The sequence below is a fragment of the Pongo abelii genome, chromosome 17 (genome assembly GCF_028885655.2).
Source record: "Pongo abelii isolate AG06213 chromosome 17, NHGRI_mPonAbe1-v2.0_pri, whole genome shotgun sequence".
In the NCBI taxonomy this organism is placed as follows: domain Eukaryota; kingdom Metazoa; phylum Chordata; class Mammalia; order Primates; family Hominidae; genus Pongo; species Pongo abelii.
In genome coordinates, this window is record NC_072002.2 from 70,312,390 (window position 1) to 70,336,134 (window position 23,745).

The 23,745-nt window shown below is 38.1% G+C and overlaps 1 protein-coding gene and 1 long non-coding RNA gene across 25 annotated transcripts in view; both read right to left on the bottom strand.

Annotated features, from left to right (window-relative positions):
* TCF4 (transcription factor 4) overlaps positions 1 to 23,745 on the bottom strand; it is a 366,054-nt gene that overhangs the window by 235,046 nt on the left and 107,263 nt on the right. For all 24 annotated transcript variants that reach the window (XM_024236137.3, XM_054538007.2, XM_054538001.2 and 21 more), the window contains 2 exons: positions 5,437 to 5,498; positions 2,401 to 2,497 (listed from right to left, as the gene is read on the bottom strand). In XM_024236137.3, the coding sequence (XP_024091905.1) occupies positions 2,401 to 2,497; positions 5,437 to 5,498 (159 nt within the window). The remainder of the gene's footprint in view (positions 1 to 2,400; positions 2,498 to 5,436; positions 5,499 to 23,745) is intronic.
* Positions 17,784 to 23,745, bottom strand: part of LOC134760301 (uncharacterized) — a 101,076-nt gene continuing 95,114 nt past the window's right edge. The window contains exon 2 of the long non-coding RNA XR_010137587.1: positions 17,784 to 23,601. This is a non-coding gene — a long non-coding RNA (uncharacterized LOC134760301). The remainder of the gene's footprint in view (positions 23,602 to 23,745) is intronic.

The following is a 23,745-nucleotide window of genomic DNA, read 5'->3' on the forward strand; positions in this document are numbered from 1 at the left end:
AACAGCAGCTTGGGCAAAATCAATGAGAATCTTTGTTCCCCGAATCTAGCCTTCAGATACGCAAGCCAATCAAGAAGGCATCGGGGATGTGAGAAATTATAGCGATGGGAAGAGTTTTTAATGTAGCGTAAGAGTCAATTCTCTTAAAAAAAAATATTCTTCTCTAAACTAAAAATGTAAGGCATTTCATACTTGTTTCAATGTCTTTTTCTCCCTTTTCCATTTTTTTTGCATACCGCGCAATGCCCTCTCGCTCTGAGGGCGACTTCCCTGACCCCAGTCTGACACTGCGCCGTTAATGTCAGATAAACCATTTAGCCCAAGCACAATTCTTTTCTGTGCAAAAATCTGCTTGAGGTGGAAAATGTAGCAGTTTGTAAACAAGAAAGAGCCATGTTTCAAACCAGACAGCTTATCTAACAGAGAAGTCCTTTCATTGGGAACAGTGGGTGGGGGCCTCGTGGACATAGTAGCATTTTCTATCACAATGCAGGAGACTGTCTTGGTCTCCATATTTAAGAGTTTAATGGGAAGGAGGGCAGACAGGATAAAAGAGCAAAGCTGACATGGATTTGCAGCCTAAACAACAACTAAGTGAAAAGAATCAGCTCTCTCCGCTCTAGACTGTCAGGCCACTTATATTTTAAATACTATTTGGATTGAAAAACTAATTTGATTTGTAAAGCAGTTGCCCATGAGGAAACATGAACAGAACAATCATTTAATCTGTTTGTACTGCTTGGTGTATTCTGTAATATTAATTTATCAAGTTGTTCTTTAGAGTTAAAACTTTTTTCACATAGATAACATAAGCATCTCCCTATGAGTATTTATTTATTCTATTTTTCTTACTGCAGCTCATTAGAGGATCATTTTAGGATCCAAGGAAGTTAGTATATTATTTAGATGCTACTTCTCAAGACTATATTTTCAAATGAATCTTTTATTCTAAGTGGTTTTGTGGAGATGAATAGAGAAGCAAGGGTGTTAGAAATAAAATCATAATTATTGACGCTGAAGAGTCAAAAGCTGCCTTTTAAAATCTAAGTTGATAAATATATCGGTCACCTGTATCTACATATCTTGAGAACAAGAAACAATGCACCTTTCTATCAACAACTGATAAAGAACTGGGATTCCTGTTTGAGTTACAATGTTAAAACATAAATATGAAATTTACTACTTTGAAGGCAAAAATAGCACAAAAATAAGAACATTCTATGACCAAAACCAACTTTGTGGTTCTCAAAGTTGGTAAGATACTCAAAGGCACGAATATATGATGTTACCCATTAAAAATAAGTTGCTAGTATTTATCTGCTTTGACTATTTTGTGTTAAATATCTGAAATCCATTTAGATGGATTTGATGGTGATTTTTCAAAGAATGCCTGAGATTCAAGGACCTGAAGTAACTGGCATAGCTTCCAAAGCTTAAAATCATGACATTCTTTAGAAGCATTTGCAGTTATGGTCTCAGAAAAATATAATCATTGCTGTCTATTTTCCTTGGAGTGTTGTCCAACAGATTGTACCAAGAAATTTAACTTCACTTATTGACAGATTCTCAAGAGAATTTGGCCAGGTTGAGAGATTTACTAATATTGTTAAGAACTCATGTTTACTGGAACAAAGATCTTTTTTTTTTTTCAATCAAAACTAAAGTAGCCAGCTATTGGGACCTTTTAAGCCATTAGGAATCATCTTTTCATTGCTCAAGTTACTGCTGTTAAACAAACATCCCTACAGGGTAGCCAAAAACAGAAAAACATGCTGAGGATGCCAGGATGAATGGCATGCCGGAGATTCACAGACAGCCTCAAACTAACAGGTAACTTGCTTTAGTAAAGCAGGATGGGGTCTGCCTAGGCCATTAGCACTAAAGTTCACGCCTTGATAAATGTACATTCAGATTTTACAATTCAACTTGAATGCACTACTCTGATTCAAGCACACCAAGCCCATTAACACCATTTATTTTCATAACCCCTTTAGCAGAAATCACAGTTAACACTGACTATATATCACTGCCAACCAACAAGCCCAGTGATATTTTTATTCTAAATATTCACCACTTTGACTTCATCTACCTTAACTTAGGAAACTACTGATATAACATTGAAACTGTGGTCCGTGCTTTAGGTCTAAGGAAAACAAAATTTCCACGTAGATTCAGTATCACTAAAAGCATTTCATTCCATATGGTTGTAAAACTTAATCCTTAATGCACTATTACCAAACACAGACTGCCAATACCTCTCTGCAATTTAAGAGTATTACAAGTGAACTGACTAAATATCCAAGTTTCTAAAAGCAGAACCTCTGTCTAGGACATGGTTTTACCTTCTATAGTAAAACATAAGCATTCAAAAAGTGTAAGTTAATTTAAAATGGGTCTTACTTTGTATTCTGGAATTGACAAAAGGTGGAGAGAGATTGTCATGTGACCCAAGGTCCCTGCTGGTCATGTGGTCATAGGGAGTCCCATCTCCATAGTTCTGTAAATAAAATGACAGTGTAAGTTATGATTTTACATTAATAAAAAGCACATAAACAAACATAGCCCCACTACCAAAACTTCTCCCCTCCAAAGAAACTGGAGTCCACTATTCCCTCCCTGGAACTTCACTAGAAGGAATCTGCTCTTTCACAGGTATAGTGGCTAAAAGAAAGCTCTAGAGTCTACGAAGTCCAAATATTCCTCATAATAGCTGAGAAATCTTAGGAATAATAATAATGGTATCAACTGCATGGAGCTGTTGATATGATTAAATAAAATAATGTATGTAAAACACCAGACACATATAAAGTATATTGCTTATGTTAAAAATTATTATTTTAATAAGGCCACATTAAAGCAAAGTTGTGCCACAAGGGAAAATTAGGCATAGCATGCAATGAACTGCTTTTCAAGGACCAAGATAGAGCCATTCAAACAATAACATTTGGTGTTACGATACTGAAGTTTCAATGTTTTATTATAGTTACTATTGTGGTATTGTGATTGTAAGAGAACTAGATTGTCACATAAGTAATTAACACATAAGAAAGTTAAGAATATTAGGATTTAACTATGATATGAACATCAAAACATTGGCATAAATTAGCATTTCTGGAGTTGGACAAAGTATGTCACAAAAAACAACCAGTTGTAAAGCAGACAAATTTTGACAGAAATATTTCATTATTACAATCAGCTTATTGTTTTAGGGGGAATTTAAAATCAAAACAATGTTCTTAAACTGTCCAGTTACTTAATTTTAATGGGGAAATTTGGTAACACGATAGGAAAGAGTTAAAACCATCTCTACTACATGGTTCAACTTTCAGTCTACTAAAGTGCATAAAGTGACCAAAAAGGGGGGAAAAAGTCATTCTGCTCAGCTGGTGGAACTGCCCATTAAAGTCTAAGTCAAATTTACTCAGAGGTATCGGTTGCATGTGAGCCAAAGGGCAGAATCTGCCCACATGAAAAAGAGGGCTGCTGCATGAACAAGGGAAAGACACATCCCCTCAACCTTAAGGAAAACAACCCCGTTCTCAATCGCCTTTCCTCATGTATAACAATTAACTTGACTGATACTGTAATCTAATTCTGCCAACATGTCGATCTACAAAAAGAGGCTAAATTTTAAATACCCATCATAGTACACTCACTCCCTCTATACCAGGCATTGCATAATGCTAATTATCACTTATTAAGTGTCCTCATCCTAGATAGTGTACTAAAAGCTTAACATATATTATCTAATTTAATCCTCAGCACAGTGCTGTAAGGTAGACACTATCCCCATGTTAAGATGAAAAAAGAGAGACCTTGAAAGTCTGCCTGGGTATAAATCTGCCACAAATGATTTGTCTCATGCAAACTTCTGGATTTAGAAAATATAAATTACACTAAATTGGTTTGAAATTATTCACCAATATATTCCTTGAGAAAAATGGCAGGACAGCTAACAAAAACCAAAAGCTAGTTAGTTTTAATCCTAAATTAAGATGATTCTAAACAGACCTTGTTTTCTGAAACACAATTAAAAGTACCATGTGTACTGAATGGAGGTATCATAAGAAATTGTGAAAATCTGGATGAACTAAACAATTCAGGGGAGTTCTATGATCTCCACTTGCTGTCAAGGGGAATGGATTTATTTCTGCAAGTGCAGACTGTAACACGAGGAGGAGGAAAGATTTGCTCAACCCATCCATATAAAGCATCAGAATGTCAAGCTCGACAGCTGGTGTAAGGACTCACAAAGTTACTGGTAAGCTTAGAGATCCTGCTGTACCCTGAACACTAGACTAAGGATCACAATGCCAAGGACAGGTGGAAATGTCTAACTCTGACTTGCTGAAATGCCCTCATTTTGACAGCTTGATTACCTTCCCTGCCTCTTATGCCAAAATGGAACCTTCCCCCAACCCAAATTTGTGTGAATACTTACAGTAAAATGTTACCCTCCCTGCAGAATGCTTCATCTATATATAGCTGGTTGGGAAAGGAAGACATGCTGGTTTTACCATGTACACGAAGTGTACTTTTAATCTGGGGCATTATATGTACATCATAAAAACTGACATGGATTTTAGAGGGCCTAGGAATGATTCAGTTAAAGAAATTTCATACAAAATCATGAATATTTAAATTGGAAGAAACACAGATGATCCTCTGGCTCTACTTCCTCATTTTGCAAAATAGGAAAATGAGGACCCAAGAGGTGAAATGACAAGCCCAAGATCATATACATACAAGAAACACATATTGCCTAACCACCCACCCAACTCTTATTCCATGGTCTTCCTATTACATTCCTATTACATTATATTCCTTGGGTCTTCCCCAAGAAACAACCAATGCATGTAGGAAAACTGTGGAGAAGAAGAGCAAAAAGTTGAGGGCAAATAAATGAATGATCCATCTAGTGATCAAAGTCCCTACTGGTGGAATGATAACATGTCTACATAGTGAAATCAACTCAGATTCAGTACGTAGATTATACTGGTAGGATAGAACTTCATACTGTATCTTTGGGATTATTCAGTAGTCTATTCACACCAATACATTATAGGGATATTAGGAATTTTTTTTAAGTTTTTCCATCTACAACAAATAGCAATATGTAATATGGATCAATAACTGACAAAAGAAAGACCAAATATGTAATGAAGGAGTTTTCTTCTGGTTAGCAGAAGTGGAACAGGTGTCAAATTGAATAACAGCATCCAATAAGAGAATGGGGAAAAAAAATTCCAAAGTTAAGCTGATCCTCATTAAACTTAGTATGCACATATACTTGTGTGTGTTTGTGTGCGCGTGCATGCCCATGCCTCTGTGTGCGTGTGTGTGAGAGAGAGAGAGAGAGAGAGAAACACACCTTCTGTTTGTCAATTTACATATGTGGGATGTCTGGTTGTGGGAGAAAAGATTAGATATACTTACCCTGGACGGGCTTGGATGTCCTCCATTCCCCCAGGACCCTGAGCTACTTCTGTCTTCTACATCTAGGGACAAGAGGAAAGTTCTTTAGGCTTTCTTGCAGTAATTTTTTCTTTTTGTATATGCACTTTTAAATTAATGTTTCAAATTAATCTCCTGCTGCCTTTAATTAAGAACCAGGCACCGGGCTACCATGATGATAGTGGCTTCTGACCCATCTACTTAAATTAACTCATTTAAATTCACAGTAGAAACGAACTGGACCCTCAGGAACCAGAGGTATGAACATAAAAATTACTTCCATCCTTCACAGTGTTTGATAGCCTCAGTTTTTATAGATGTGAAACTGTACTTAAAGTTTCAGTACAATCTTTTGGATAAAATAAGTTTAAAAATGCACTAACATAACTTTAATGCAAAAAAAAGTTAAATTAAGGTAAATATCCACACTAACACCTTTAGCATCCTCGTCATAATGCTCTTGGATCCTTTTTGTTCCATAGCCCAGGCTTATCACAGAATACACCAGACATGCAACAGAAAATGAGACTGAGAAGTATTCAGTAGTCTATTTCCACCAGCACATTACAGGGATATTAGGACTGAAACAAAACTTTTGTTTAGGTTAAGACAATACTGCCTCTGTCTTTCCTTTTTTTTTTAAACTAGACATACCATTTGGTCTATAATCCTTAATCTGGGCTTTGATATGTGGAAATGAATGTGGTTATTCCATTATAAAGCAATGTTTTGTTTTGATAGATGACAGTGAAAAGACCTACATGAACCATCGAAAAGTTGGAATTCTAAACTCAATACCAGCAAAGTTTTAATGCTGAGTAGACTACGAAATGTTCCATCCATGCTCCAAATGGCAAATACGCAGGATGGAAAGTCTAACAGCTAAGTTACCATATTAATTGCTTAAAACATAAAAGTGTTTTAAAGATCAGTCGCTCTATATTTAGAAATGGCTGTGAGATTTTTGATGAAAGGGCCTTCATAAGTATAAAAAGTTTCACTGTTATATTATTTTGATCACGGCTGATAACAGACGGCCATCACAAACACCCTCTGACAGAAGTGGAGGAGGAAGTGTGAAACTATGGTTCAGGAGACACAATCCCATTTATTGTGTTTCCTCACATTTCAGTGATACTGTTTATTCTCTTAATGCTCTACTGTCATTCCTTTTATTATTACTGCTATTTTATTATCAGCAGAAGTAATCATAGTATAATTAATTAATTTATTTTGGGATACAGTAGAGTACATGGTGTTTCAGAATATCTTAAGAGATAGAAAAGCAACAACAACTAAGTTATTACCACTAAATTAACTTCTCTCTCTCTTTTTTTTTTAAATGACAAATATTATTTCACTTCCTTTTAGTTGGTGCTTCAGCAGATAACACAAACTGCAAACAGATGTCCCCTATGGACAGTTAAAATCAGTGCACTGTGAGCTTCAAGACATGTCAAGAAAGCTCTCGGGACTGCACCAAGCCTAGAGAAAAGGTGTAAAACCTTCCCTAGATCTGCTGTTTAACAATCCAACATGCTGGCCTATCCGGTATATGCTGAACTGAAGCACACAAAGAAGCTACTTACAACCCTCTGGGATTCGCACATAAATAAATTTTGTAGCCTACATGGTTCTCTTAATTCTTAAACAAAAACCAAATATTTTCAGCCAAAATAAAAAGTGTATAAATAACAAAATCTCTCAACCACTGCAAGCTTTTAAAAGTCTGGCGCATCTTGACTTTCTTTTCACCTATAACAGCCAGCTTGGATTCATTTGAGAGATTTCTCCTCTTGAATTTGGCCAAAAAGTAATGGAGGAACAGATTTGAATCCCTATAAGTACCATAAGATTTCAAATTATTTGGACTCATTTTATCTTTTCAATTTTAAAAGAGGATTTCAAACATGAAAAGTAGGCAGAGACTTGGAGGAAGGAGGACGCTACTGCCAGGTCAGTGGGGCTTTTGCATCCCAAAGGACATTTGGCAAAGCCACCCAGGAGACAGTTTTGGTTGTCACAATTTGGGTGGTCCTAGTGGCATTGATCACATAGAGGCCAAGAGTTGCTATTGAATATCTCATAAATGCACAAAACAGCTCACCAAGTAAGAAATACCCTGTGCAGGGCACAGCAGCTCACACCTGTGATACCAGCACGTTGGGAGGCTGAAGCAGAAGAATTGCTTGAGGCCAGGAGTTTGAGACCAGCCTGGGAAACACAGCAAGATTCTGTCTCTACAAAAATTTTTAAAATTAGCCAAGTGTGGCGGAACATGCTTGTAGTCCTAGCTAATTGGAGGGGCTGAGGCAGGAAGATCCCTTGAGCCCAGGAGTTCAAGGTTACAGTGAACTACGATTGTGCCACTGCACTCCAACCTAGGCAACTGAGACCCTGTCCCTAAAAAAAATATATATTTTTGGTGTTCTGACCGCAAATAAAAATTGTGTTGAGATTGAGAATCCCTGTGCTAGAGCAAAAGGAATCAAGTTGGAGAAAAGATGTATAAAAATTTGATTTATAATTTAGTAAGAACTCTTATTAAATACACAGTTTTTCTCATGCACTTTAAGCCAGACTGGAGCTGGAATGTACCAAGAGACCTTCATATACATCTTCTGTCCACAGAAAAAAGGAAAAGTAATGGTCAACCAAGCAGCCTGCTAATTAGCAGGCAGATAAAACACATCAAAACTTGAGTATTCCCAACTGGGCAATTTCAAAAGTGAGCAATACACTAATTAAAAATGCTGGAAGTCTAGCTTTTTCAAAGCAGGTTAAATACTGGCTGGGTTCCTTCACAAATAGATTCCTGACCAATCGGATCTGACTGCTCTTTTCCCACCCTTTCCCATTTCCATCTTTCCCACTTCCTGACCTCACGCTGCTGCACCTTTCTTTCTTTGATTGCTCTCTGTTGAACAGGCTTCCCCTTCCCTTGGTCTCCTGCTCGATCTCGAGGATGAGGACAAATCACTAGCTCTCCCAAACCTAATAAATAGAATAATCATATGAATTCTAATTATATTTTATCTTTGAAAAAAATCTATAGAACCGGTGCTCATTTATCCATATCCATAGAAGACACTATAAACTAGTGTCTTCTATAGCATATGCAATGGTAATTCACAACGAATGTAAACATGTTACTTTGAAGTCATTTTCTTCCATCTTCCCTCTCCTTGAACTTTGTCAGGCCTGCCCCTTAGTTAGCATTTCCTCAGTAACTATTCCAGTGCACCACCAAGTGCATTTCAAAGTGTATGCGCCACCTGAATCACCTGTATGCCCATTTTTAAATTGGCTTCTTAGGGTCCATCTCACATCTACTCAGTCTGCAAGTCTGGGGGTGGGGCTGAGAAAACTGTTTTTAACACGTCCCCAGGTAACTTTTATGCACACAGGAGTTTGAGAACCACAGGACTACTCCACTGTAACACAAGACAAATGCATGCCCCACACCACCAACAGCAGCCTCTCTCACTCCACATCTTAAAATTCCTGTCTGGGTTGCTGGCTTCAGCAGCATTCAGTATACACCTCCATCACATGAGCATCCAAGAAGTTCTTGTCCCGACTCATTTTCATGTAAACCTTGCACAAGGCCTATACCTGGCCATTCCTTACTCCTGCTAGTGTACCAGGACACTGCACGCTCTTTTATACCACCATGTTTTTGTAACTGCTATTCCTTCTGCCTAAACTGTTCCTCACCTCTCAAAGAAAGAGTAACAGCTCACATGTGGTGAGCCTGAATGTATGTCAGACACTGCGCTAAACTCTCAAATGCCTTACTAGTATTCCGGTTTTATATATGAGAAAACTGAGGCTCAGATGGGTTAGAAAACTTGCCCAAGGGATCAGGAAATGGCAGAGCTTGGACACAAAAGGAGGCTGAAGCTCTGCCCACTGCTGTAAAGGCTCCCAAGTAAGAATGTCACATCTCTGTCTAACTAGCTGAACGTTCCCTCCTGTCACTTCTCCCCACGCAGAATGAATATCTTTATTTGGGAGTTTATACCCACTCTTGTGTCCACAAAAGATTACAGAAACACATACAACACAAAATATATGAAATCAATATTTGAAGGAAACAAGCGACTGCAAAATAAAAGTAGCAGAACAGTAAGGCCAGAGGTATGATGAGTTTATCAAAATGCACACAGTGAAGGACTGGCTACTTGCTAGAGGTGGGTCAAAATTTTAGAAGCTATTAAGTAGACAAAGCAGAGAGGGAAACAAGATTGACAATAACCATCAGATAAAAACACACAAAGTGTCCAGGAGAAACATACCTAATCCTGATACTAAGCCAGACAGAAAATATCTGTGAGCTCCCAACACAGAGGACAGAATGTCCCATAGCAGCCCATAGTATCAACAGTAGGCACAATGATAAAACTTGTATGGCGGGCTCAATACGATAGTTCAGCAAGTACACAGAATTTATTATCCAAATTACCATGTGAATATATATACAGCTATAGAGCTATATATTTATATCATACCCAACTGTGATGTACGTTTATTATAGGAAAGAAACAGACTTGACACAAATAACATCTTGTGTGGTACTGTACAATGGTGGGCTCATTAGTTCTTTATTGAAATGAATTAAAACAGCAGAAAGTGAAAAGTAAGACAATATCATGGTATGAGAAGTGTTTACATCTAGAGGTGAGACTAAACAATATACAGGAAATAGATGTGTGAAATCCATTAAGGCAACATAGTGACAAATGAAAAACTGCCTGGGATGAAGCTGCTGAATCTATTTAGTTCTCGCCCCTCCTTGTTCTGTTGCCACCCTTTTTCCAAGATGGGAGAATAAAGAGGAAGATAATACCCCGGGCAAAAGGAAAGGAAGAAAGCAAGTAGATGATAGAAATTCCTGTTCCAAAAGACTGAAATGGGCTCAGTTGTTCAAGATTTTTCTAATTTCTTATTTTACCCTAAACTAAGATAGATTTAGTAACTCTTCCATGGGATTGCTGGCTGCTTTAGGAGGCAATCTGAAAATCCACAAATTTTCATCTTATTTGATTCATTCTGCACGAGTCCCCCCTACAGTGTCTGACATATTGGTCGGGTGCAATGGCTCATGCCTGTAATCCCAGCACTTTGAGATGCTGAGGCGGGCAGATCAGTTGAGGTCAGGAGTTTGAAGCCAGCCTGGCCAAAATGGTGAGACCCCATCTCTACTAAAAATACAAAAATTAGCCGGGCCTGGTGGTGGACGCCTGTAATCCCAGCTACCCAGGAGGCTGAGGCAGAAGAATTGCTTGAACCCAGGAGGTGGAGGTTGCCGCGAGCCAAGATTGAGCCACTGTACTCCAGCCTGCGTGACAGAGCAAGACTCTGTCTCAAAATAAATAAATAAATAAAGTATTTGACAGATCAGTGCCACAACACAACAGTTTGGGCAGAACTATGACCAAACACTCTATTTAGGGGAAAGATGTTCAGACATAATTCTTACCTTCTGCGATTTCCCATCCACATTCATTAAACTTGTAATCCGATTACTCAAAGCTCCACTTTGCTCTTGTGGTCAGCAAGATCAAAACTATCAGACAGACTAGACAAACTTTAGAAAACACAGCACTGGGAGTTGGGATAAAGAGCTGGATTTCAGCAGGGACTCTGCAGTGACCAGTTCTCTGGTCTGAGCAAGTCACTGGCCTCTCCGTACTCATTTTTGTGAACTACAAAATAAGCAAGTTTGATTTCCATTCTTGGAAATAGGGCAGGCTAGTATATTTGGACAACTCTCCCACAGAAAACTAAAAATGATGGATAACAGTTTTTTGAAAAATTTTAAAATACTGAGCAGACAAGGAATCGCGGAGCCAAAATCAAAGTGAAGGCTGGAACCCAGGGAAGAAGAAAACACATTTTTTGCCCTGGGGACATCTGTCAACCTTGAAAATGTAATGGCCTCTTGGGTCAAGGAGAACAGAAGTGAAAACCCAAGACATACCCCAAAGTCAGTATTCTAACAGTAGATAAGGGGATGATAGTATTTGCAAGATTAAGGAGTTATTGTTAAAGTAAATGAATTAACTAACATTTGTTAAACACTTAGGAAAGTACTTGATCCGTAGTAAATATCTACCATAGTCACCAATATTTATCATGAGTGCCTAATTTAATAATACCCTCCAAGATCTGAGAAAATCTGAGCCTTATATTTTTATGACTCCTTGCTCTGCTACACAGGTCAGTGATTTTTAAATACTCTCCTGGATCTTAGAAACACCCAAAACGCTTAGGTTAAACAGTCCTACCTTCTCTGTGACCCTGTATAACACCATCAGAGTGAGAATTCAGTAAGCACTAGATTTATTCAGTGGCTTAGTTTACCATTAGAGTATTCTTTATATCTCAGTGTACTTCTATGTGTAATACACAAATGACATGTTGTCAGAAGTTATGTATGCTGATCAGAGTCCCAAGCTAAGAACACAGACTAAATACCATGTAACTTTCAGCTTGATTTGAAATAAACAAGTATGAGAGTTACCTAGATTGATTTGACGTAGAGCTGTGTAGTTGTCCTTTCTATACTCTGAGCCTACAACATGCCAATCACCCAGGACCCTAGAGTTTTATGAAATCAGAAAAATGCCTAAAATGGTATTTTGCATTGCTCTAAATCTACAGATTCCTGCTCTTATAGAAATATATTGATTTCTTAATAAAAATTTCAACACATTCAGAATGCGCTCAGAGATAGGATGTTAAGTTCTTCCAGGAAAGATAATCATTCTGAAACACAATGAAGTCTACACTGCCTCAAAACCTTCTTCCTGCAACAACAGACACTATTAAATATCCTCCACACCATTATGGAGACTCACAGACTGCGTACATCTGTGGCTCCTACTAATTTCCTAGTCCAGGAAGAACCCTTGGCTGAGCCCTCACACAAACTGAGATGGCATATGCTCTCCGTCAGTGCCAGATGAATTTAGAGTTCAAAATATTTCATCAGCAAAGCGCGTGTTAAGGATGTGCACATTTTCATTAGCACCCAGTATAATAAGAGCTCTAAGTAGAGTAATTTGAAGTCAAATTTGAGTACTATTACGGACGTAGGAAGAGTTGAGTAGATTCAAATATTGACAGACGATGTCCACACAAGCATGATTGTTTCTGTTTTCTATTAGACATAAGAAATGGTGCTTCAGAATGAGTGATCTGGGCACTAACAAGAAACTTGACAAGAAGCTTCCAGCACTTCCCAAATCTGACTAAGCAAAGGATGAGGGTTGTGTCAATGCTTCCCACACAAATGTTAAGATGTGTCAGGCCAGGTGCGATGGCTCACACCTATAATCCCAGCACTTTAGGAAGCCGAGGCAGGTGGATTATGATTTGATTTCTCAAAGCTCTACTTTGCTTATGTGGACAGCAATCAAAACTATCAGACTAGAAAAAGTGAGGCCAAGAGTTTGAGATCAGCCTGGGCAACATGGCAAACCCATCTCTACTAAAAATACAAAAATTAGCTGGGCATGGTGGTGCACACTTGTAGTCCCAGCTACTTGAGAGGCTGAGGCACTAGAATCACATGAACCCAGGAGGCGGAGGCTGCAGCGAGCTGAGATTGTGCCACTGCACTCCAGCCCGGGTGACTGAGCGAGACTCTGTCTCAAAAAAAAAAAAGATACGTCAAATATAAAGAATACAGACCTGGGCTTTCCATTTTCAGATGACTGCTGTCAACTCTGGCTTTCTCAGAGCTAATGGATTTCCTAACCAAATAAATCTGAAACTCAAAGGTCAAGCATGAGATCACCTTATAGTATTTTTCATATGATAAGAAAAGTTAAAGGGTAGATATGCTGGTGAGAAAGTATAGTAGGAAAAATGTGTTCACAGACAATTACTGCAATATTTTAGCCTTAATTAACATCCAACTTAAACTTCCATTAATAAGTCCTTTAAAACAGTATTATTTTCCTTAAGTTCAAAATAAACTGTTTTTCAAAAATGAACACTAAATTTCTGCTGCTTAAGATACGGAGTTAATTCCATTGTGTGCTGTTATAAACAGGGAAAGCATCTTCCTAAAACATAAAATTCAGATGAGAAAGTAACAAAATGAAGTGGGTAACTGTTATGTTACAAATATGTCAGTGGTGTTCCTTATATTGAAACTCAGAAATCTTTTTGAAGCTCAAGGTGGTAAACAGTTAAATTATGCAACTGAACCAAATGTACATTGAAGCCTTTATATTAATTTATATATTTGGAGATGTCAATGATTATCTAACTTGAATTATACCCTAGCTTGAATATACAATGTGAAATGCTGAGAGATGAGTGCCATTTAGCAACCTTTCAAATGTATGGGACTGGCTAGCTGGGGTCTTCCTCTTGAAGAGAAGTTAGTCATTTGGGGATCCTACCTTTTTAAGCAATATCCTACAAATAAGAGCCATGAATAACTCAAGCAAGAATATAACGTTAACTATATATACCTTCTTTGACTTTTCAAAATGTGACCAATCTAAAAGCACTTAAAAATCAGTCTTAACTAAGACAGTTTTCTTGCAGAGTAAAAATTTCAAATCGGGTGAGAATAACAATTGGAAGTAAGTTACCATATCTGAAGACTTTGAAAAAAAAAATCGAAGTACCATCTAACTTCAACATTACACAGATAAGTTTCAAAGTACTTAAATAAATGTAAAAATATTGCAAGGAAGTTTTTAAGTAGGTGTTTGGTACCTCCTAAAGACATATCACCTTCTAAAGATATATCACAGAGTGCAAGAAATAAAAGGTAGATACTTTAGAAAACAAAGCATTAAACAACTAAGGAATACATTTAAGAATATGCTTCATTTCCTAATAAAACTGAATATATACCTCTGATAAGGTCTACATGTAATTATATGTGTATTTTTCAAACCATGCATGTAATATTTATAGTGCAAAATCCATAATATTGTAATGACTTCAGATATACAAATTGGTATTTAAAAATGCCTATTTGGTAAATAATTTATTGAATTTATTCTTGGGAGAGGTTAGCCAACATGAAACATGGAACTGTTTCCTCTTTTCTTCTCTTTCCTGATACCTCTTTTCTCCCGAGGGTGCCATTTGTGAGGTTCTGAGAAGGAGAGGCTGGCTTAATTGAAATATTTGTAGGCTCTAATTGCTCTGCCTAACCACAATGGTCTACTTCTCCCAAATGGCATTCTTTCCTCTTGCTTTCTCCTTTTTCTTCTATTTCCTTTTTTACTTTAACAAAATCTACCTCTCCTGTTTGTTTTATTGTCATTTCCTATTCCAGATGCTTGACTAATATTGGTGAAGTCAATAGTTTTACATATTCAAAACTCCTCCCTAAAATCCAGTTTTCCAGCACAACCCCTTTTGCTTAAAATACTCACTCCCATAAACTGATTTTCATTTTACCCTTTCAACATGGCAATCCTTCCACCTATGTTTAACACTGTAGCCTATGACCTGGCAATGACGAATGATCAATCTTACATGTTATCTTCAGGGGTCATGTCTTAGTTTTAGGCCAATTTTCTCTGTATTTAGGCTCAAATGTGCAAACCACACTATATTACTCTGCAAAACATCAATGAGAAGCCTTAATTAAGTAACACTGACAGATAAATCCATTTCTTTCATAGTAATCAAATCAAAGCAGGTTGACATAACACAGGAACTTAATACAGTTATTCCCTTGTAATTGGAAAAAGGCCCTTTACTTCTCATTAAAGCAATCTTCTGGGTACTGGCATAATAAGGAGGCTCAGAGCTTTAATACTGCCCTATAAAAGTCTCAAGATACAGACCCCTTAAGCAAACAAGCCAGATTATCTAATTCCTTGATCACAGCAGAACATGCAGTTCCTACTATTTTAAACTACTAATTCTTTCTCTCTCCTACAATTAAAAAGAGGTAAATTAGTATCAAACACATATAATGAAAATCTGTAAAAATGCATAAACTGTTTACAGTTGTATAAATCTACCTCCACATGTATTTGAAGGGAAGCAGTCTATTAAAATGAATTTGAAATACTTTACACATGTGAAATTGTAATAGCTTGGATCATGGGAAAATCTATTTTACTCCATGGGCTCAATAGGACATGTATTGCCTAAATTTACAGTGTGATACTTAACCATACAGTACAACCTTGTTCATCAGAATTGTAAGAGAATGAAAGTTTTAGTAAAGCATTTAATTTTTGTGGTATGAAAAAAATATTACGTCATCTGGTCAACTGTAGGCTGCTCTTACTCATTTAAACTCCAGAAAAAGTGCGACAATATTATACCATGTTCATATCCCCAAACTAAATAAAAATAAATTTCCACTCTTTCAATTCCAATTTTGAGGGCATTTCTATTACTTATTTATTGGCACCTGACCAATCTTGAAATGATTCCAGCAACTCTTTCTGAAAGGATAATTTATAATCTAGGCACTATATGGTGATCTCCAAATGGTGGCTGACCACCCAAATACTTCAAGGAACCTCATAAAAAACACAGATATCCTAGCCCCACCTAGGAACTGATCAAGAAAAGATCAAGGGTTGAAGTCAAGGAAAATGTATAATTTTTTCATTCTTCCCATGTTTTACATCTTTATTTTTTTTAAGTTTTGGGGTTTTTGTTTGTTTTGTTTGTTTGTTTTTGAGACAGGGTCTCGTTCTGTCACCCAGGCTGGAGTCCAGTGGCACAAACACAGCTCACCACAGCCGCAACCTCCCAGGCTTAGGAGATCCTCCCAATTCAGCCTCCCTAGTAGCTGGGACCTCCACACCCGGCTAATTTTAAAAGTTTTCAATTACAGTGCAGTTATAATTATATAATATGTTGCTTCTGAACCACTTGTAAGTTGCATCAATTATATCCCTTTACCCCTTAGTACTTCTGTGTGCACTTCCTAAGAACAAAAACAGGACTATTATCAAAATCAGAAAATATACTGTGGGTACTTAGATCCAACCCATAATCCATATTCCAAGAGGGCACTTCCTCCATCTCCAGTAGAAGACAAAGTCCAGGATCATGCACTGCACTGAATTGTCTTATCTCTTTCATCCATTTGAATCAGACATAATTCCTCAGTCTTTTTGCTTTCTGTGATATCAAGATTTTGGAAGAATACAGGCCAGTTATTTTATGGAAATGTTTCTCCATTTGGGAGGATCAGATGCTTCCTCATGATTATATTCCAGTGGATATAATACTACAATAGTGGTCTGGTGTCCTTCCCAGGACATCACTTCCAGAGCCCCTTGATGGCATGTTGGTCTGCCCCTCATGTGTTATGCCAATTTTGATCACCTGGTCAAAGTGGCATGCAAATTCTGCAATGTATGATTATAATTTGTCCCTGTTGAACTAATCAGTAATCTATGGAAAGATACCTTAAGAACATTCAAACTAATTTTTAAGTATGTGCTTATTGAAAAAAATTAAAATACAAAAATGTATAAGGTAAAAAGTGACAAAGCCCTCAAGTCTCACTTGTACCACTCTTAGACGAGCAATAACCCATCACAGCTTCCTGTTTCCTTACATATCCTCATGTCTCTGATCAACTGGTTTTGACAGCCGCAGAAATGTAGGGCAATAAATGCTAAACTTGACTGAAGTTTCTGTTCTATTTGAATTGGTAAGAAATATTCTTCAATTGTTGATCATCTAGTGACATTTCAATGCACACAATGATTAGTTGTAGCCCTGTGACTTAGTTGGGAGTGGGGAGGGCAGGAACAAGAATATATTCAGGCATATTTTACTATTAATTTTGAAGGAATTTGGCCAAGATGAAGACAAGATGGACTGATCCACTTGAGAATTAATGCAATGTATAAAGCCAAGTTCAAGAATCAGTTTTGGAGCCATGCTATCCTAACAGGCTATTCGGTGCCTCCTCCCACCACATTCTGTAAACCATTGTGTAAAAAAGGAGACCTGCCATTGCAGAGGCACTTCCCAATTAAATTCAAATGCAGAGACAAGCATACTCATGACACAGAAAAATTTAGTGTGGTTTCCATGGGCTGACGTACAAAAAAAAAAAATGGAAACACCTAAAATATTTTAGAAGGGGGAGATAAGTTGCCACTTTTAAAAGAATATATTCCCACATTTAGAGAGCAGGTATACAAATGAACTAGCCACCCTCACAAGGTGAAGAGTGAAGGGTGACCCCAAAAAAGACTGTGAGAGGAACTTTGCCATTCAATACAGCATAAGCATATCATACAATATTGAGTGAGTTAACTTGTTATAATCAATATAAGGTAGAAACAGTCCCTTTAACCTTTAGATGAAGGCTTCGTTGTTTTTTTGGGTTTTTTTTTTTGTTTGTTTGTTTTGTTTTTTTTTGAGATGGGGTCTTGCTCTTCATCTAGGGTGTATGTAGTGCAGTGGTGAGATCAGGGCTCACTGCAGGCTCAACCTCCCAGGCTCAAGTAATCCTCCCACCTCAGCCTCCTGAGTAGCTGGGACCAAAGGCACACACCACCACACCCAGTGAATTTTTTGTAGAGACAGGGTCTCACTATGTTGCTCAGGTTGATCTCCGACTCCTGGGCTCAGGCAATCCTCCCGCCTCAGCCTCCCAAAGTGCTGGGATTACAGGCGTAAGCCACCATGCCCAGCCTACAACCCTTGTCATTTTATAAACTGAACAGTGCTGACATATTTCAACTGTGATTTATAAAGGCTGAGAAAATGTTCCTCACAATTCCACTTCAGCCAAATGCCTGGCAGACATTGGCAAAGGTTTCTCTTACTTGGGCTTATAAATGTGTGTGTGCCTGTGTGTGCATGTGCCTGTGTGTGTAAAATCAGCATACACACACACGATACACAAACTTGCATTTCCTAATAGTTTCTTGATATTAATGATGGTGTTTAAAACAGTTCCCATATGTTACAACTTGTTCAAATGATACCTCCTTATTTTTTATGAAATTGGTCAGAGAAGTCTGACTGGTCATTTGGTCTCATGATAATGTAACCACAATTTTTAATTATGCTTTCTGCTTCCTATTTTTTATATAATCATCTCATTTAAAATGCAATATCTGGGATCATTTAAAGTATAAAATTGGGATCAAGAGAAATTACCTACCTAAACACGAGCAGACTAAAATCATTTTTCAAAAGAGGAAAAAACAAAAATCACAAGAAAATTGGTAGATGCCCTATATAAAACAGGCTATTTTGCATAAGACATACTTTCACTCTTTCATGCTATTACGATTACCTGTTTAATACTAACAGAGAATAGAATACTTGCTAATGTTCACAAGGAATACTTGCTGAAAAAAGAAAGGTGTACGGTGTTATAATGACTGAGTTTTCACAGCTAGCAACGTACATTTTTAAACCATGTCAGCAATGAAAACAAAACTGTGAGTCTCCCCTCTGTGTGTCCTTTTTCATAGGGCAGTGCCCAGGCGTACTGCAACACCATTTCACCACCAGGGCACACGCAGTTGCCATCAGTTTAAGAAATGCCCAGGACTTTGTTAGCAGGACAGGTCTATGAGGGAAAAATGGACCAAGGTTTCCTCCAAACCATGCTGCCTCCCTTACTTTCACTTTCAGGTTCTATAAAACATGTTCACTACTCAAGTAGTGAAAACACATCTGCCTTACTTTACTAGTCCAGCTGTTGGGGGTAAGACCTGAAAGAGATGAGAACACATCAACTGATGATTTCTTAGGTTTAATCATATCAAATTCCTGGGAATAGGCATTTTTCGTTCTAGTAGGTCTGCAACTTGGATGCATCCTGCCTTTTGCCCATCTGATAACTAGTGGAATACCGGTCAGAAACAGATGAGCTGCTCTGAGGTACTGGTCTTACCAATTCAGTAAGTGGAATGGTAAAAATCTGTAACTCTTCCTCAGGAATGGAAGAAATGTCATTAGTGTGAAAGGCGATAGAGGCAAAGACCTGAAGAATGACGATAACCAGGCATCTTGAGAGAAAACAAGAAGCAGGGAAGGGGTTCCGGGAAAGCCCGAGCTGTCAGTAGAGAATAATGATTTATCTGATGAGATTAGCAGACAGTTTGATTAGAAAAGATGCCTTTTTAACAGCAAAGATTGCAATGTTACTTTAAGATCTGTTGTAGGAAAAAGCCATGCCTGCCAAATGTGGTCTGTAACAGCACAGGCTAGCCATGAATGATACAGTGGGAAAACAGCCACTAAGCCAGATTTTATTTGATTTGTACTGATGATTTTTATTAGAATACATGGATCATTGCTTCAACCTTTCCATGTAAAACCAAATCAAATTCAAAAACTCACACATCAGTCACCTAACCTTATGCCATTCCTTCTGCTTTACTCAAAGTTGAGCCACATTTCAGCTGATCTGTCCCCGATAAATTGTTCAGCTACTCAAAACTGTTGGGCCAAATTCTGGGAGGCAAGTGGTACACAAAAGAAACCGCGAAATCTGCAGTTACAAGTAAGAAACCTACAGAATAGAAATACTGCAAGCTTCCGAAATGCAGAATGAATTCAAAACAATATACAGCCATGCAAAACAAGACAAAATGAATTATCCTCATTGTACCAAATGAGTTGTAATTTGTTTGTAAAAGGCCCCCACTTCCCCCAGCTTTTTTTACTTAAGCCCTTTTCAATTCAAGGCACTGTAAAGAATTTTGCAACCAGAGAAAGTCCACAGTTCTGTGGCATAAGGAGATTTAAACTGCAACAAACAGTTTTAAAATTAAAAATGTTCAACCTTTAAGGTGAAAATTATAAATGTTAAATATTACATTGGTGGGAAATCTCTGTATTATTTAGAAGAATTGCTTCATTAAAAGGAATGAAGTTTAATTACATGAAATATGGCAATGGGTTTCCAAAGAAAAAGTGCCAATAACCTACTTCCCATCATTTCTTTACCTTTTTTGTTTTTGCATTAACATTTTCCCTTTCTTCCTCAAACATTGCAAGTTTCATTTTAAACCTGTAACCAATACTTGTGTCCATTTCTAGTTAACAAATCAGTTCCATCTTCATGATTTCCTTTAGTGTCCCAAACAACTCTGAAAGGCAAGTTATTATTTTCTCTTCAGAGAAGGTAAATAACTTCCCCAATGACAGGCCATCAGCAGTCCAATGAAGACATGAAGACCCAATGTTGTCCTTGGTCTGCTGATGGCCTGTCACTGGGAAAGTTATTTATATGTGGCTCATGTTCAATCTCTGGAAGACACTGGATTTTATCAAATACCCAATACCTTTGAAAACTAGTGGTCACCAAACTTGCAGGCCTCTGGTGTAACCCTCTGTGGCTAAAGCCAGGCTATGTTTTCACCAATCCCCATCTCCTTCTGTCCCTGACCACCTAGGAATCTGAAATTCCCCATCCTCCTTTGCAGTCATGGGATCATATGACTAGGATTTGACCAATAAAATGTGAGCAGAAGTAATACTTGTCTTGTCCAGACCTGGCCTTTAAAATTTCCCATGTAATCGTCTATGCACTCTCCTTTTCCTCTTTGATCAGCCTGATACCAATATCTAGTGAACTCCAAGATCTTAGAGGATAGCAGACCTGAGCCATGGAAGAAGCCAGGCTAGGACCAGAGCCCACCCACATTGCTCTGTGACACCAGAGGGTAATAACCCTCTGCAGTGTTAAGCTACTGAAGTTTGGGGATTGTTTGTTCCAGCAATTAGCATACCCTGACTAATGCATCTTCCAAAACAGACTTCCGTGAATTCTGGCGCTATGATTCTATCTTCCAAGTAAAGCAAACATACGCAGTTAGAGCTGGCACCAGTCAGAATTGTGAAGCAGGGGAAACTGGTCTTTGAACTATCCTTCTTTCCCTTTCAGACTTGTTTTCCCCTCTTAGCATTTCCTCCCTCTGAGCACCAAATGTTCTCAGGCTGCTCAGTCTCGTCTGTCTCAAGAAAATAGACACAAGATATTCATTATCCATTCTTTCTCTTAACTATTACCTTTTGAATACCACCCATGGTGGTGTGGTGAGCTGCCTGCTACCTGGGCAATTCTGAAGAAAGTAACATCTCACATTGAATGTATCCTCATCTGTAAAATGGGAATGACTGTATTTACCCTCCAGCACTGTTGTGATGATTACAGATAACAAGGAAAATGTTACCATGGAACCTGGAACACAGTAGGAACTCAAAAAAAAAAAAAAGCGGGGGGGCGGGGGGAGGATACTATGTGTATTACACTTATTGTTATGGTCATAGCATGATATTTGACACCAAAAGGATACAAAATGTACATAAAATAGGATGCTTTCTCTCTAAAATATATAATCTAGATTGGGAAGAAAATCTTCCGAAAATAAAACACAGTATTTGGTTATTAAAACAAACATAGCAGAATTTTTGAGAAAGGTGAGTTATATGGGCTAGAATCAACACTTGCAAGGTACTGGTGATTTAGGACAGAGTGATATTAAATTTCAAAGGGGCCTAACAGAAAGGTTCATGATTAACCTAAGGGAATAAACTGCTACACCTCAACATTTTTCATGTCACATTGTGTAAGGCGTGGCCCTGTTCCCGGTCTCTTTATTGATTCAGTTATTAATTCTGTGTCAACCCTAATACAGATGTCACTAAAATCAAGCAAACCCTAGTATAACAGTGGTGAGGGACAAGGATTGATTTTACTTTGTACAAAATCTGGCATAGGCCAGGCGTGGTGGCTCATGGGCCGGGTGCGGTGGCTCACGCCTGTAATCCCAACACTTTGGGAGGCTGAGGTGGGTGTATCACTTGAGGCCAGGAGTTTGAGACCAGCCTAGGCAATATGGTAAAACTCTGTCTCTACTAAAAATACAAAAAATTGCTGGGCGTGGTGGCAGGCGCCTGTAATCGCAGCTACTTGGGAGGCTGAGGCAGGAGAATCACTTGAACATGGAAGGCGGAGGCTGCAGTGAGCCAAGACTGCGCCACTGCACTCCAGCCTGGGCAACAGAGCGAGACTCCATCTCAAAAAAAAAAATCTGGGATGTATCTAATTTGGAAAGAAGGAAAGCAGTGGCATCCTGGTGAGCTCTCCGGCATTATATGTGTATTTCTCTAACTCCATGTTCAATTTTGTAACACGCTGGTAACTCGGAACTGGCACAATGTTGGGAGTATTTACACCATGGAAATTGGCAAACATGACAAATAACGGCTTTTATTCTTTGAAAAAGAGTTTATTAAACATTTACCACCACATCAATGAAAACAATCATTCATTGTGAGGTATTTGTACTCAAATTGTTTCATTTAACTTTCACAGCCATTACTCAGGTAGACTGTATTATCCTCATTTTACAGATGAAAAATCAGGCCTCACAATGGTAACTGATTGGCAAGAAATCCTGTTGTCTGTGCTCCCCGCATGAAAAACCAGGTTGCTTACAAAAGTGAAGAACACCTGGATTTCTTTTTCTCAGTATATCAAAAAGATATTCCCATGAAGACAGAAAGCTATACTTTAAAAACATCTAAATTCAGGCAGTACTCCTCCCAAAACCTTTAATTTTCTACTCTGCTTCATTTTGCTTCTCTACTCATGTAACTCTCCACTTAATCAATATATACTTCGTTTTTACCACCCTGACTTCTAGACGTCCAATTCAACATTTTGGACCTATGTCCTTCCAAGAATTACCCCTTACAATGTCTCAATAAATAGACTTGTGCCTAATGACTGGGATATGTTATGAACAATCTTTAAATCAGTGATTCTTCATACACCTGTTCTCACCAAGGTAGTCTATTCCATCTTGGGCTGAGCTACAGTTACAACGAGCAAGTATGGGTTTAGAAAGAGCTGGGAGACTCCTTGAATTCAGATGAGGTTTCTGACATTTATTCAATAATGACTGTTGTCAACAGCTAGCATCAGGATTGGAGAAGGGCCTAGGGGTGAGAAAAGCCAGAAAACTTCAACAGGTATCAGGTGCAATCTGAGATCCAGTGGATCTACCATATTAGCAAGGACAAAAAGGTTCTTTGTACCCCTCACCTCTGACACTTCCATGTCAACTTCACCCTAAAGCAGGCTTCTCTCATGGTCATAGGATTCCAGATCTACTTGCTTCCTCATTGACTTTCAATGGCAGCAAGTTCAGTCTATAAAAGAGCAAAATTCCTGCTGAACTTTGTCCTGATTGGGACCATCATGGAACAATCCCTAAAACCAAAAAATACCATGCATGGATTTGCTTAGGGCTGGATGACCCAAATTAATCACTGTGATGAGAGGGATAGGATTAC